The 16220-nt window shown below is 44.7% G+C and overlaps 2 protein-coding genes and 1 pseudogene across 2 annotated transcripts; 2 read left to right on the top strand and 1 right to left on the bottom strand.

The window, feature by feature from the left end:
- The first annotated feature begins 13 nt into the window (after nucleotides 1-13).
- On the top strand, nucleotides 14-6594 carry LOC115549525 (glucose-6-phosphate 1-dehydrogenase-like; annotated as a pseudogene).
- Nucleotides 6595-7867: 1273 nt separating this feature from the next.
- Nucleotides 7868-12877, bottom strand: zgc:158263 (ceramide kinase family protein). The gene is made up of 12 exons (XM_030364767.1): nucleotides 12452-12877; nucleotides 11663-11758; nucleotides 11400-11537; nucleotides 11118-11246; nucleotides 10875-10938; nucleotides 10608-10753; nucleotides 10443-10517; nucleotides 10065-10217; nucleotides 9701-9806; nucleotides 8882-8988; nucleotides 8536-8732; nucleotides 7868-8144 (listed from the first exon to the last, which is right to left on the bottom strand). Exons 1-12 carry the CDS (start codon nucleotides 12573-12575, stop codon nucleotides 8109-8111), a joined length of 1371 nt encoding a protein of 456 aa, XP_030220627.1. The 5' UTR covers nucleotides 12576-12877; the 3' UTR covers nucleotides 7868-8108.
- Nucleotides 12878-13463: 586 nt separating this feature from the next.
- naa10 (N-alpha-acetyltransferase 10, NatA catalytic subuni) lies at nucleotides 13464-15568 on the top strand. The gene is given in 10 exon segments (XM_030364803.1): nucleotides 13464-13659; nucleotides 13845-13862; nucleotides 13864-13905; nucleotides 13907-13961; nucleotides 14051-14108; nucleotides 14190-14235; nucleotides 14356-14471; nucleotides 14566-14610; nucleotides 14763-14847; nucleotides 15016-15568. Coding segments are annotated over 10 exon segments (663 nt in total). The 5' UTR covers nucleotides 13464-13638; the 3' UTR covers nucleotides 15193-15568.
- The last annotated feature ends 652 nt before the right edge of the window (nucleotides 15569-16220 follow it).

Below are 16220 nucleotides of genomic sequence, written 5' to 3'. Positions count from 1 at the left end.
CAAGAGCATTATTCAAGAATACATTATTTGGACTGACGATAGGGGGCAGCAACGAGTCACTGATGGGTTTGTTTGTTTTACAATGGTCAGCTGGGACATTACCACATACATCTTTTAATCGAGTGGTGAAAGGGAAAATTGGTATAGGCGCAGGCAGAGTGAAGCCGGACAGTCTGGGAAAATGAGCTCTGCGCCTTTGACTCGCTCCGAGGTGTTTGGACAGCTTAGGAGGGAGCTGTATGGAGACGCTCCGTCCAATGAGGGCAGCGCCCACCTCTTCATCATATTGGGAGCCTCCGTGAGTACAACGGCATGGAGTGAAATTAATAATTGTGTTTCCTGGGTGTGATTTGACTTCAATGAAGTTTTACTGAGGCCTAGGAGAACGTAGAGGTTTTAAAATAAAGTGTATTTAGTCATGCACTTAGTTCTCTTTTGCCATATTAGTGACTTGAGTCAGTTCAAGTGAGTTTACAAACATACCAGATAAAATATTTATCGTGTCTAGTCTGTTGAAAGCTTTCTTTAAAACGTCCATGTCGCCTCTCTTTGAGGACCAGATCCTGTTTATTCAACCTTAATTCCTGGATATAAACCAGAAACTTCCTTGTTCCGCCTCGTACTCCCTGTCCTAGTGGGTGTTGTCTCAAAGGATTACCCAACACTACACAAACAGAACGCTGCTCTTGCCCACATTGTGGCCACTAACAGTTTAACTCATTCATTCAAACTTTGGACCCTGTTCAATAGCTGTCATGGAGGCAGCAATACAAAACAAAAAAAAGCAACAAAGCCATTGTCAAAACAAGCTTTCTACCGTTTCAACAGGGAGATCTTGCAAAAAATAAAATCTACCCCACGTTATGGTGAGTATTACACATTACTATTACACCTGGAAATGCCCCCTTTTAAAGTAGGCTGGTTTGTTCTATTCAGGGTTCCCACCTCAGTAGGCTGCAGAGCAGCGTAACCTTTGGACCACATGACATTCCTTTCACAAGTTGTGTGACCTGCTTTCCATAGGTGGCTGTTCAGAGACGGTCTGCTCCCGGAAAACACGCACTTTGTAGGCTTCGCCCGCTCTAAATTTGGGGTAGAGGACATCAAAAAAGCATGTCTCCCTTACATGAAGGTAATGACCCTAATCAGTTTTCCTCCTGCTCTCTCACGTTCTCCAAGAAACCCTGACTTATTTCCTTTGACATTTTCCGCGTCCGTCAGGTGGCGGAGGATGAGGGTGAGTCTCTGTCGGCCTTCTTCCGTAGAAACTCCTACCTGAGCGGTCGCTACGACGACGCAGGCTCCTTCTCCCCGGCTCAACGCCCATCTGTCCTCTCTGCCGGGGGGGGCGACGCCAACCGCCTCTTCTACCTGGCGCTCCCGCCCACCGTCTACCACCACGTCAGCGCAAACATCAGCACGCTCTGCATGAGCCCCAAGTGCGCACCCCCCCCCATGAATCATGATATACCCGTCTCTAAAAGTCAATGGAAATGATCTCAACGTTCACCCGACCCCATCCGTGTCTCCTGTTGTGCGCGTTTGCAGAGGCTGGACCAGGGTGATCGTGGAGAAGCCGTTCGGCCGCGACCTCCAGAGCTCTCAGGAGCTGTCTGTGCACCTGGCCTCCCTGTTCAAAGAAGAGCAGATCTACCGCATAGACCACTACCTGGGCAAGGAGATGGTCCAGAATCTGATGGTGCTCAGGTACCACGGCGACCAACTCATGGTTTCCACACGGGCTCCTCAGGGGGGGGGGGGGGGGGGTCACGGTTTCCACACCGCTGTGATGTGTGATGTGTCCTGTGTCGTGTTCGTCATGTCGTCATTTCTTTGCGGGCAGGTTTGGCAACCGCATCTTCGGACCCATCTGGAACCGGAACAGCGTGGCGGCGGTGGTCCTGACCTTCAAGGAGCCGTTTGGGACCCAGGGACGCGGGGGATTACTTTGATGACTCGGTATCATTCGGTACGAAAGAGAGAGAGAGAGAGAGCTTTGGTTGAACTGAGGAGGTAGTGGATGACATGACTGATTTCATAAATGCTTGTTCTGGTGTTTATTGTCAAAATGGTGGCCCCTTCGTGAATTAGGGATGTGATGCAGAACCACCTCCTCCAGATGCTCTCGTTGGTTGCCATGGAGAAGCCCGCCTCCACCAGTTCAGATGACGTGCGGGATGAGAAGGTACACGTTTATGTCAATCGGGAAGCCACAACTCGACCAATCTCGTATGGGTGGAATGAGCCAAAGGGCTGATGTGGGCTCCTCTGGGGCCCGGCTCTGTTCCGGGTGCTGCAGGTGAAGGTGCTGAAGTGCGTGGCCCCTGTAGCCATGTCGGACGTGGTGCTGGGTCAGTATGTCGGGGACCCCGAGGGCCAGGGCCCGGCCAGCTGGTTACCTTTGACGACCCCACTGTGCCCCCAGGGCTCCTGCACGCCGACCTTTGCCACAGCGGTGCTCTACGTCCGCAACGAGAGATGGGATGGTGAGGACCTTCTCGTTTTCTTTCTTTTTTCGCAAGATTGCTGATGACACATTCACACGTTTACAACAATTCTGGTAGACGGCAAACCTTACGTCATTTTGGTGGAAGAGAGCATAATGGTTAAGTTAGGTGAGGCCGATAGAAAATGCCGGCAACATTGGCTGTTGCAAGTTAAAATATATTAAAAAAATGAAAAAAACGTGCAATTTTTTAAAAAGACCTATAACATCTAACATTTGATAGCTTCTTAGCATTACTAGAATAATACATAATGTCATAGAGAAAAATATTGTATTTAATATCTATTATTCCATTCTTTGTAAACCATACAACATCACCATAGTAACATATCATCATGTGTGTTTTGGCGCCATGCCAATCTTTAGGCAATTTGTTCATTCTGTTCCCCTGCACTCTAGAAGGTGGTCCGATTTTCCTCCATCGCCTGATTCCATGACCGACGCAGCATAACTCTGCCTCTCTCTCCCTCTCTCCCTCTCTCCCTCTTCCCCTTATGTCTGTCACACATCGACCCCACCCACCCCCGTCCACCCATTAGGCGTGCCCTTCATCCTGCGCTGCGGCAAGGCACTGAACGAGCGCAAGGCCGAGGTGCGGCTGCAGTTCACCGACGTCCCCGGAGACATCTTCGCCGAGCGCTGCATGCGGAACGAGCTGGTGGTCCGTGTGCAGCCCGACGAGGCCATCTACCTGAAGATGACCACCAAGAAACCAGGGGTCTACTTCAGCCCCGAGGAGACGGAGCTGGACCTCACCTACAAGAGCAGATACAAGGCAAGGACAAGGGCCTGCCCACGCACGCACGCACGTAGGCAGACACACACGCACGCACGCACGCACACACACACACACACACACACACACACACACAGAGGCACACAAAAACACACACACACACAGACAGACAGACAGTTCAAGTTCAAGTGTTTTTATTTGTCACATACAATAAATTGAAGTGAAATGTTAAAGGGTCAATGCTCCACACTGTGCAAAAATAAATAAAAATATAAAATAAAATAAATTAGTTAATTTATTTAGATAAAATAAAAAAAAGTAAATAAAATCAAATTTAAAAATAAGGTGTTGAATTAAAAATTCCTTGAGTTGAGGCTTCGTAGGCGTCTACCCGACGGCAGCAGGGTGAAGAGGCTGGCATTGGGGTGTGTGTCATCCCTCCTGATGTTTTTTGCCCTCGACTCCACCCTCTTGTGGTAGATGTCCTTCACGTTGGGTAGGGACGCTCTGATAGTCCGCTCAGCTGACTGGTCATTCATCATGCGGATGGCTTTAGCCTTGGCCAGCTCTAGGGCTGTGACCCATCTCTGGCGCTCCACCTCCGTGCTGGCCTTCAGGTGGTACGTGCGCCCCCCGCTGCTCAGCACGATGTTGCAGGCGTCCTCCGTGTCGATGTGCGCCGTGACCAGGTTGATGGTCCCGCGACACGTGTGCGCCATCTCCGCCTGCGTCCTTCCTCCTCAGTCTGTCCCGGATCCCCCCTCTTCTCCCTTTGTGTTTTGACCGTTTCCAGGGCTTGTCGCTATTGAACGTCAGTTTGTCAGTTTGTCGGAGAATCGCAGGCTGAAACGCCGACTTGCTGTCAAAAGACGTGCTAACATAAAATATGCCGCACTGATCCCTTATTTCTAAAAGCATTTGGTGATCATATGTGATCATACTAAAAGTCACATCAGAAAAAAGATTAAATATAAAAAAAAATAGGTAAAATGCACAGTCTAAACATAGAGACCCTGACGGCGTCTGGACACAGCCGCGCCGTCACCAACAGACAGACGTGTGTCCTGTTGTGTTTTTATGATTGTGCTTATTGTAAGCAGATGCGACTACCACACAACAACACACTTCCCATAATTGTTGAAAGAGAAATGGATTGCGTTACACCGTGTCGTTAAGAGTGTTTTCTAAACACTCTGTAATCCAAGCAGCGGGTTTAGTTACACCAAGCAACTGCAGGTGTACAGCCAGGAACGATCAGTGACACTTGGGAAGGAGGACAAAGAACCCGCAACAAGTCCCCAATCTTCTTGTCTTAATGTAACCGCTTGATGTTACGAAGATGGGATGATGCTAATTCCCAGCAATTGAGGTAGCAGGGAATTGGCATGTCCATCACTACTAATTATTGTGTGTTCCTCATCTCATCCCTAGGATGGTGAATCTCCCAGGACGGCATATGAGAGACTCATTCTGGACGTGTTCTGTGGCAGTCAGATGCACTTTGTCCGCAGGTGCATAGAACAATTTTCTACCATGTTTTCATTAAAAAGGATGATAGAGTTTATAATTGCTATTTTAGCAGGTGTCCGTTATCCAAAGAGACATTCAGTGTATTGAGTTGCATGTCATTAAAGGTGCAGTGTGTAGGGCGTAGGGAGGCACCAATTGAATCCAAGGATTACCAGTGGCCTGTATTGGCTGTGTGCAGTGTAAAGCGCCAGTAGATACTTATTACTTACTTTCACTTTCGGTCTACAACGGCATCACGTAGCCAACTGTCAAGTGATGATGTTCAATAAATTTTATAAAATGTGATTTAGTCTTTAAAGTATTGGTCGTAGTTGACAACTAAATGTCCTTGAACACGATTGTTGGTTCCGATTTTTGGCACAAAACTTCTGTTCTTGCAAAAATGCGACATTAATTGAACATTAACGTTGGATGGGAACTTTTGTTGAACACATCAGTTGTGGTGAGTGCTGGGCCACTGTAGCAGATGGGAGACGTTTTTTCTCGATCATTCTGAGAAGGAAAGTAAGGGGAAGCAGGTAGGGGTTTGGCCTCATGCGAAACCCACTACCTTTTTTCGAACTGGGAGCCTTTACCCCCTCAGAACCACTGCAGTATCTGGCCCCCTAATGTTAGTGCTTTTTGATCAGTAAGCAGCTTTTGACGGTGGGTACATATCAACTTCCTGTGACAGTGATGAGTTGCGGGAGGCATGGCGGATACTCTAACCCAACTGCTGCACCACATCGAGAGCCAGAAGATCCCACCCGTCCCCTACACCTATGGAAGGTAAAGACACGTAGCACGGGGTCTCAACACATTCTCGTTTTTTTACTTAATAACTAGGTTATATACATACTGACAGTATGTAGGTTACTTACATGTCTCGAAATGAGTTCGAAATGAAAATTTAAATGTATCTAAAATAAACAAATTACTGAATTATTTTTATTATATTATTTGATATATTATGTCATATGTTTATTGCACATTTGTTTCAATAGACATTTCACAATGTAGAATCAGTAACACTTTACAGTATAATACAATAACGAATAACCCAACTAAACCTCAACCCCCTCTGTCCAGCTCATATGCATTACAATGATTCCAGGATTATGAATGAGAATGTACAATGAGTTAGCAGTCAGGGGGAGGGCACCCCTGACTCATTCGACCAAGGGAACCATGCCCCCTAATCAAATGCCGGCAAATGGCAGGAAATTACAATGACAGGATGTGACAACCCCAACTCAGTTGAGAACAAATTTGGTGTTTTGTGTTTTAGAAGTAAAATAAATAAAATTGACGCCGCCTTCGCGGCAGAAAGCCACTTCAGCCATGAGAGGCTGCTAGTGTGCAAAGTTTGAAAGCTTTAACCCGCATGCTGCCCAGGTAAATTGTCTTTAGTCTCTGTGCATCTACAAAAATGTGCTAAAGGAAACAAACTGTATTGATTGGATTGTAATTATCGATCACCTTCCACCCCCCCCTCTCTCACTTCCTCTCCTGGTTGTCACTCGGCAGCCGCGGCCGGCGGAGGCGGACTCCTGGTGCAGAGTGTGGGGTTCCGCTACGGGGGAACCTACAAGTGGGTGAAGCCCCACAGCGCATGTCTATAACCGCGGCCACTTCCTCCGACAGTCATTCAGTGCTGGTACTGTTGTGTGATTTATTTGTTTTCACTGTAGAAAGAAAAATTGCACTCCCCGCTTTTCTGATCCAGGCATTTAAAAAAAAACGTATGTGGAAATAAGATTTACTGCTGACTGATAATCCCTGATTTTTGAAGTGGTATAATTTTTAAGTTGTAAATAAAAAGAATAAAGGTTTATTCAGTGTGCGTTATTTGATCCGTTTTTGACTGCAAAGTTCTCCCTGTTGCCTTTTACTTCCTACTGCACAGAGCACCTGCAGGCTCTACTTCGGTTTGTGCTGTTTGCTGTCGTAGAAGCTGTGATTGGTGGTTTTAATCGGCAGACTACTGTTTACAGTTAACAGGGTGAACATCACAAAGGACAAATGAAGGCTTTTATGGTTGGTTCTGCAAATATTACTTTGCTCCTTCCTTATGCATTAGTCCTGGTTGAAAATAATATTTAAAAAAATGAAAGTGACTATAGTAAGAGAGTTTGATGTATATTTACACTTGAATGTCTTTGGTGACATTTAATGTATAAAGCATATTGAAGTGTTTTATTTAGAGCCATGGAGCCCCATAATATATCAAGCAAAATGCAATATGAATAAATTATCTTACAGAATATTGCAACAAAATAGAAATCATTGAAGTGGTGAGTGAAATATGAGGAGTTCCTTGGTCTAAGCAGACTGCCTTGCCCTGAAATCTGTCGTTTTAATAACTTCAATCCTGTCCTCTTTATATTACAACACAACCTTCATCTTTCATCAGCTTAATTGTGGTTGCACTTTGGTAACTTAAAAATCCATTATCTGTGAGAAACATAAACATAACTCCATTTCTCTCTTTCTTCTCTCTCTCTCTCTTCAGCCCACACAGGCAGCCTTGTCCTCGATGCCTCTTGCATATAGATGGACCAACTGACGTGAACCCTAGGGGGGGTGGGGGGGGGGGGGGGGTAGAATGAATGGGAATGAGTCAAACACACACACACACAACCCTGCTGTGTAGGTCGCAATTTACAAATTTTACTACAATCATTAGGATTTCTATAATTTTCTCAGATAATCCATAAAAATAAACCAAAAAATGTCAAATGGCAATCACAAATTCACCTTTGCTTACAGTGGATGGCTGCGGTAAAATGTTAATTGAATAATATTGAAGATATATGATGGCTCAATGCAAAGTAACCCAAACATAATCACTATGCATTTATCACTACGCATGAATATCTGAGATGCCTGAAAACTGTGAGGATGCAGTAGGCCATGTATCTCTAGGGCAGATGGTGGTAGAGGACCTACAGAACACATCTTTGATTACCCTACAAACTATTCCCTAAATCTCCTCCAGCCACACCACACAGCACAACACTTGTGTAAATGCCCCCTCACCTGCCCTGGATCTCCGAGAAAGGCAGGATTTCCCCGTCACAGTTCCACACGGATGACAGCGGGGGCCTCGGTGCAGCAAGGGCCACAGAAGAGGGAATTCTCCGCGGCTCCAATCGCCCCTCGGCTTGTATCCCAACCTTCGCCCTACTCGGTGAGCTGCATGCTCGGACCGCTGTCCTGCTCTTGGTCTCACTGTCCATCCCGACATGTGGACTCTCTTGTGTTTCCTTTTTCCCCTCGCTCCCTTGCCGCCCTCACTCTCCATGTCCTCCAAACTGTCTTCTTCTTCCCCGGGAGGGAGAGAGAAACGAAACGCCTTCACGCGGTGCACACCTCCACAAAGGGCAGGTCAAACTGTGATGAATGCAAAACCATGTCAGCCCCTCTTTGGAAGGGGAAATGCTGTCACCTGTAGCCAACGGGGCATTCAAAGTGACATGTATGTATCGGGCTCTAGACCTCTGCCGAAATAATAGGCTTTGACACTCCCCATATACTAAAATACTTAACTTTAAACACTATTCTGGTATGGTTGTTCAACAGCAACATTTTAAAGCCTTAAAATTCGATTTCATATAAGAAAGGCTCTGATGTATGCGATCAAGAATGCATACAGGTACTGTGGACGCTGTGAGTTGAACCCTGAACCTTTGGGTTTGGGAGTCCAACCCTCTCACCACTACTAGACGATCCTGCCCCCCTAAATTCAACCCGCCAGGCCTTATCAAATATTCAGGGGGCCTACCTGGTCCTCGCTGCTGGTGTGCCTGTGGAGGAACTTGAGGAAGCCCAGCGGGTGGCTCTCCCGCACCAGGATGAGGTCCCCGGTCCCGTCGGCCAGGTGGGCGGAGGGGGACAGGCCCAGAGGGCTCCTGGGACAGGAGCTGGACATGCAAGTGAAGGACACACACCTGAACCTGCCCGCCACGCTGACCCACCCAGCTGGACGACATCCCACACACACACACACACACACACACACACACACACACACACATTAGGATAAGTAATAAGGTTTGATTTTACACGCAATTGCATTGATTATTGTTGTTAATATTGTGGTTTTGGGGGGGGCGGGAGTTGCACATTACCTTCACTACGGTCACTTCTGTATTGGCTGCACTGGAAACTGTGCACCGACTCCGAGACTGTAGAGTGGGGGAACAGTCTTTCCGTGCTTTTGGAGCACACACTGCACCTAAACACCCCCCCCCCCCCCCCGCCACACACACACAAAGACATGATACATTACAATGTAGCCCAATATTGTACCAGCTACCTAAAAAAAAAATATTGACCTTGACTAACTGGTGACAACGGCAGAGGTTGCTACAGAGCCCTCAGACAACGGCGGGACACCTGGTGTCGTCTTTCTCTAAGATCAAGTTCCCCCCTCTCGTGTTGCCATGGCTCCTATGCTCCTCGAGGTTCACCCAACACGACCAAGTGTCTGGGGCGGGTGGCATAGCTACAGTGTTACCAGGGAAATCGGTAGCGTTGCAGAAATGATTAAAAAAAATCCAGACACAGTTGCCTTCATTGTTCAAAAACTAGGTGAATGGCTTTTTGTTTGAGGCATTGTCTGATCTGATTTGTGCAATCGTATGCCACCGCCAGCAATATTAGACCTGGTCTTGGTTTACTAGGTTCACCGAAGGGGATTGGCCTTTTACCTTGTAGCAAATCCTAAACTGGATGCACTGATGAGGGTTCCCTGAGGCAAAAAAGGACCGGTTCTCACGGTGACATGTGCAGTGAGTGTACACATTGTCATAAGGCTGTTGTTAAGTGTAGCATTGAGACATCAGCAGAGTTGAACTGAACTATGATAACCTTTACATTGGCTGATCCTAACCCTAACCTCCATAAACAAGCGCTATCTCGAACCACTTCAGTGTCGATTGGTTTACCCTGAGAGGCAGCGTGTGTTGTCCCGGGGGCTTGAAAGCAGGGGGTCGGCTGGTAGATAATGAACTACGCCTGCATAGCTGCGACTGCTCAGGTAAACCATGGCACCTGTGGAAGGCCGGGGAAGGAAGAGCTTTTACAAAAGAAATAGCATGTTGACCGATGCGGTGTTGCGGAGGCTATAATGTACACTTAATTAGTAAATAAATAACATATCATGGCTCTACATTTATTATCGCAGTAGGTTTTTGCACTATGCATTTTGTTAACTCTGGACTGGGGAGATTCTTCTCGCTGTCTCTGACTCCATATGTATCATTTCATCGTTGCATTGGCTTCTTGGCTTCTTTGATGCGTGTGCCGCACCTGAGAAGTCATATCTGAGGGGGCCCATCCAGCGATGCCTCTCGCTCTCTGCCAGGACGTCCCCATAGAAACCGTACCCCAACAGAGACACAGAGTAACGCACCGGCTCCGTTGGGTGGTGGGCCGAACACACATCCAGAGGCTGAGAATCTCCTGCAAGGGATATGGAGATATGATATTTTAATTCCAGATGGGAAATTTGGGGATGAGGAGGACGAAATGTGTTGGACATTAAACAACGTCAAACAAATGATAAAGAAATGTTAATTATAACAAAATTTATGAAAAGATGTCACTTTGCTGCTGACCAATGGTTTTGAATGGCAGTTGTGTTATTATTTGTAAACCAGAAGAGTTGACGAGTATAAACTCCCTCACCGATGATAATATGCAAAGCAGAAGTAACAGGATCATTCACCCCGACGGTGGCGAAACAGACACAGTCTGTCGAACCTGTTGGTTCCACAAAATACAACATCAGGAACCTTTAGATACATCCTGAATTGCCATTTTCCGGGTTAACAAGTGCTTTATATGCTTTACCAGCAGGGATGATGCCAATATGTAGGTGACAGGGCTGTAGCGTCACATTGAGATCATTCTCAGAGAGGCCCGCCTCCTGTTGGGTTCGGCCAATCATGCCGTGCATTATTTCGCTGAACATTCCATCTCCACCCACACACACCACACTGTTGTGAACAAACACAAAGGCCTCTGTCATGAAACCATCTCCCATCGAGCTTAGCTGCTGTAATCCTCTCGTAGCACAGTGGTTACATGGGCACGTGTCATCGACATGGAGGAGCTCACCCATCGAAGCCTGACAGGTCTTTCTTCAAAAGGTGGTCCCTCGCCTGGTTAGCCCGCTCAGTCACTAAGAACAACAGCAAAATGATGTCAAAGAAAAGTACAAACACTGGTGATCATAAGATTGGATGGATGACAAGATTCCACCTATTTAATTTGATACTAATACTTTTGTACTTTGAATAGGACACAGAAAAAGGGTTCTGTGTGTGCATTGCTAATGTCGTAAACAATAGCTGGTCTTACCGATTACATGAGAGGTGATGCCAGCCAGCTCAAAGAGAGGGGCGACCAGAGAGTGGTAGATGTGTCTTCCTTTCTTCTTACCTCCATACGGGTTAATGAAAACCAACAACCTGTGGGGCCGTGAGGGGCCTGATAGATGACCAACGGGTAAGTAGCTTACCCAATAGCACCATATAGTTCGCCAACTTAAAGATCATATGTCGATACATCGATAATAATTCAGAGATGTATGTACAGTCCATAAACTACTAGGTTTGATTGCTGTACTGTACGTGTTCTTACTGTGAGTTTTAAGGGCTGCTCTAAGGTGGCTGGTCCACTGGTCCCTGAGGGCCCGACTTGCGCAGCTGAACTGGATCCGTCCAAATTGCCATAGTAACCCATAAGAGCCACCACTGCTGCTGCGTTTCACGTAGAAAACTAAAAGACAAGCGAGGTGACAGGTAGACTCTGACAGACAGATGTGGAATGGGGCTTTATTGGTTGAGGCAGGGTTGTATGCAAGCCATGGATCCGTCTTTAACTTTATCTTCCCTCCAACATACCTGTAAAGTCCTTGTCGGTGTCTTCAACTGATTTGCGAGGCAGTATCTCGACTTGGCCCTTCTCTAATCCAATTAACTCGGACACAGGCACCGAAGCTTTGGGCAGAGATACATTTCAGGGCTCCATTACAGAGGAAGTTAAGACAAACATAAATCTAGTGTTTCCCATTGGTTTCGTAAGACACTATGAATTTGAGTGATTGGTTAGATTACAAGGAAGATAATCTATTATAGCTTTTATATATATATATATATATATATATATACACACACACATACATACATATACACACACGCACACAATATATATAGGCTATTATAGAAGATAAAGAATACGTTTATCACAGATTCTATCATTCTTTCATCATGCACATGGGAAGTTGTTTCTGCATTCTCCCCTTTGTTATGAGTAAACTAGCCCAGCTTCAAGTTGTGTTTCGTGTTTGTGCTGTTTGACTTGTTTTTCATCCTACTTGAAGGCATTTAATAGCTTATAGTAGCTTATACATCGGACCCTGAAATGTATCTAATAAGACATTATTGTATGGAACAAGCACGTTCAATACGGTATAGTCAGGGTGTTTGGCTTTTTTTTTTTACATGGAAAATAATCCTGATACAGCATAGGCTGTGTGCCGTTCTTATCATTTGATAAGCCTACATAGTTCTAATGCAAATATTTTATCAGAAGGATACTTTGGATGTCTACACGCTTGTCAACATTTGCACGTTCAGGTTATTATTATACTTCTTTTTATGTTTCACCAGAATACACCATAGTCTACTTACTCGTTTTCTTTTCACGATTGTTCTTGTCAACTTCGGTCCATTGGAAATGCCATCCTGTCAGAACAGCTTTATACCTTTTTTTCCCGACCCATAAGCTTGATTCTAGTCTAAGGTCAATTTCCATCGTACACCTGTTAACGTCTATCAACGAACGGGCCGTTTTTTAACATTGTGCAAAAAAATATTCACATCAGTTTGTTTAAGATATTATCCGATACCAAATAAGTCGCTCTCCCGTATTTCATTACGCATGACACACATTTATGTAATAATCTTTAATTGCATCGCACCCTGACCTACGGAAATATTGAATACAATAAAGCCTACTTATCGTTCTTGTAGATACGGTGTAAATCGCGTTATTAAGGTTTCTCTGTAAAGTGGGCTGTAGAACAGGTGTGTTGCCCAAACACCACCGGTTGTCAAACGTCCCTCCCACTTTTACACCTTCACATTTACATGTCCTTCCTAATTGGATGCGAATAGATGGCATGCAAATTTTACTATCAAAAAGTCTCGCTCATAGACTATATAAAATAAAATACAAATACATTAGAGAAAAATAATTGCTCCAGTGTCGCTTGATTTTAATAAGGATATGTATGTTTTTTGCAGCAGAACAAAGCGTGAACACACAATGTACAAAGGAATCAATGAGTTTGTGAATGTGTACAAATAGACTACAATTATCGAAAATAAATTCTCGTCAGGGGTTAATAAAGTACCATTTTAATTTGGGAACAGAGAAGGAGGCATAATCGAGAACAGACAAGTCACATCTAGTCGCTCTTAAACAGGCTTCTCGCGACTTGAAAGTTTGCCACTGTCTTCGCCAGAGTGCAGCAATTTTTAATACTACTTCCGTCTCTGTACTAACGTGAAACGTTCGGAAAGTAAAAGCGTTAGATGGATCTTATTATACGTGTAAATGTGTGATGTCGATCTATTTCAGTCTAGGGGGACCTTTATTGTGATGTTGGAGCATTGGCTATCTAGGCGGAAATGTGCTCCATTATTGTGGCACGCTGAGGAAGTCAGTTCTCTCTCCCCACCTTCGCATGCTAACGAAATTACTTAGCTAGCGACATAGCACTATAGAAACTAACAGTTTCTCACAATATTATGAAGTTTGGCCCCCTAATATCTTTATCGGATTTTCTAGAAGCGGACACTAAACAATTTCAAAAATGAACATACGAAACGCAAGGGTAAGTTTACTATCAAGCGGCGCTTTAACACGCATGGCATTTTTGACCAGTCAGGCATTGCTAGTCTACTTGACTTATGAAACAGCTAGCTAACGTTTTCTCAAATTGACGTTTCTCAACATTGTGTGACATGCTATTTATAATGTGTATAAAGTCAGTCTTTTAAATGTTTTCTTCTCACACAGCCGGAAGATCTCATGAATAATGCAGCATTGCAACCTGCTGTGTCTTCCAGAAAACTACCAAAATGAAATATTACTTCTACCATGGATTATCTTGGCTCAGGTTAGTTCTAGTGTTATGTGTTTTACTGGTTTACATATATAAAAAACGTTTTACTTTTCGCATGCATCTTATTTCATTGTACTCTTCTCCTATTTACAACTTTAAGCTCCCTACATCGCAGAAGATGAGAATGGCAAAATAGTAGGATATGTGTTGGCTAAAATGTAAGTATCCATTACCCAAAATGTTTGCAGCGAAAATGTTTCTGAAGATGTCTAATGGTGGTCTTATCTTACAACTCTTAGGGAAGAGGACCCAGATGATGTACCCCATGGACACATCACATCACTGGTATGACTGTAGAAAAGACAATACGTTGTTAATATTCCTTGTTATTGTTTCATTGCTATAGCGTGGGTAATGGCATCATCGTTTTCAATAATAATTGGTACTACGTTATGTGCTGTTCAGGCTGTAAAGCGTTCCCATAGACGCTTGGGTCTGGCTCAGAAGCTAATGGACCAGGCCAGCAGAGCTATGATTGAGAACTTCAACGCTAAATATGTCTCCCTCCATGTTCGCAAAAGGTTTGTCTCTTAGCGTATCCCAAACCAGCATTTTCTGACCTGTTGTTTAGCAATGCAGCCACTTTAACATAAGTATTGCATTCTTCCGTCATAGCAACCGAGCTGCTTTGCACCTCTACTCCAACACACTGAAATTCCAGTAAGTCTGAAACATTTGGTATCAACCAATAAAGTAACATTTACTTCACTGGTTGACAGGTTTTCCCTGTGCAATACCAAGACACCAGTATGTACTATCACATTGTCCGTCTGTGTTCAGGTAGTCGATAACCTGTCCATTTCTTTTACCAGGATTAGTGAAATAGAGCCTAAATACTATGCCGATGGGGAAGATGCTTACGCGATGAAGAGAGACCTAGCCCACATGGCTGACGAGGTAACTTTTAGCGATTTGTGGCCCCCATGACGGAGTTGTGGCGGTGTCTTTGTCGTCACGGTTGTTGCCCCTAAACCTGTTCACAGAGACCACTATCAAAGCCAGTCGGATCCACCACGCCACAACCGATTTCTAATTGTGTTATATGTGTGCGTTTGCGGTCTATAGGTCCCACAGTTGAGAAAGGCTGGAGCGCGCATCGCGGGCCAGGAGACGCCTGCCCAGAGCCTAGCAGGAGACCAGGAGATTGAGAGGGACAGTGGAGGAGAGAGCAAGGAACTCAGTGAAGTCAGCGAGGCAACGGAAAGCACAGACGTCAAAGACTCCTCCTCGGATTCACAATGACTCTGCCATCCTAGCTATTTTTAAAATTCATCCTGCACCTCTTTTTAGCTTCTACCTGGCAATATTTATGGCCCCAACCCAATGGCTAATGTACATCAATCTCTATTTTTGTGTTACTCACACATTTGTTTTCAGATAACTTCACTATTGGTGAACAACAAAGGAGACTTGGGGAATGAATGAATGGGGAAGTTTTCTAATTGAAACAATATTACAACTTAATAACTGCCGTCAGCGTTTTTATTTGGACTTGCTGTTGTCACCACGTTTAGGAGTTGCCCCAGCTCTGGCTATAATTTTGCCTGGATCTTCAATTGTCACAATCAGGTTTCTTGAAGTATTCATAGAAATACTCGAAATAAAAATTTAAAATAATTCCTTTTGTTTCTTTCCTTTGGTGCAATCCTTTCAATCGGTATATAATGTATATAAAAAAGCAGAATATTCTACATAGTTGGCTAGTCTGTTATAATAAATTACTAAGGAGCAGCTGATGCAGCGTACAGATCCATGCTACATAACGTATACACTACAGTTCAAGTACTGTCATACAAACCAATTTTCTTGTCTATGCTTCCCTGGTTCCATGGAAATCATTGAGTCATTCTTAAGGGACATCAATCAACCATGATTTTTCATTGATTTGGTTTGGTTAAGCAGTATGCCAGTAAATACTTTAAACTAAAAGGGTAGTGTGCTGCTGGTTATTGGAATCAGGTTTCCTTTATCTTGGTTCTCATTGGGTGCAGCAGGGGGAGGTAGTGAGTAGGGTGAACCTGTTTGACGGCTTTTGCATTTTCAAAAGGAATACACGGCACTGTTGCTTACGACGCTGTTCACTACCCTATCGGAAGTGACCGTTTCAAAGATTTAAATGTGCCAAGCATTGACTCTTTATTGTTGGCATTTTTCTACTCGTCACTGCAGTACAGTCTTTGAACAGGAGGAATAACGTAGCCTTCGTTCAATCAGATGTCTTGATCCATCTATGAGCAACAATTAAGATGGGGATGTTTCCTTCCTCAGTT

Source organism: Gadus morhua, chromosome 1 (genome assembly GCF_902167405.1).
Source record: "Gadus morhua chromosome 1, gadMor3.0, whole genome shotgun sequence".
Lineage (NCBI taxonomy): Eukaryota > Metazoa > Chordata > Actinopteri > Gadiformes > Gadidae > Gadus > Gadus morhua.
This window is presented reverse-complemented; position numbering and strand designations above follow the sequence as displayed.

Coding starts and splice junctions, on each gene's coding strand:
- zgc:158263 (XM_030364767.1), bottom strand. CDS start 12,575: ATGGAAATTGACCTTAGACTAGAATCAAGCTTATGGGTCGGGAAAAAA. Junction 11,759..12,451: donor CAATCGTGAAAAGAAAACGA/GTAAGTAGACTA, acceptor CTCTGCCCAAAG/CTTCGGTGCCTGTGTCCGAG. Junction 8,145..8,535: donor ACACCAGCAGCGAGGACCAG/GTAGGCCCCCTG, acceptor CATTCATCACAG/TTTGACCTGCCCTTTGTGGA.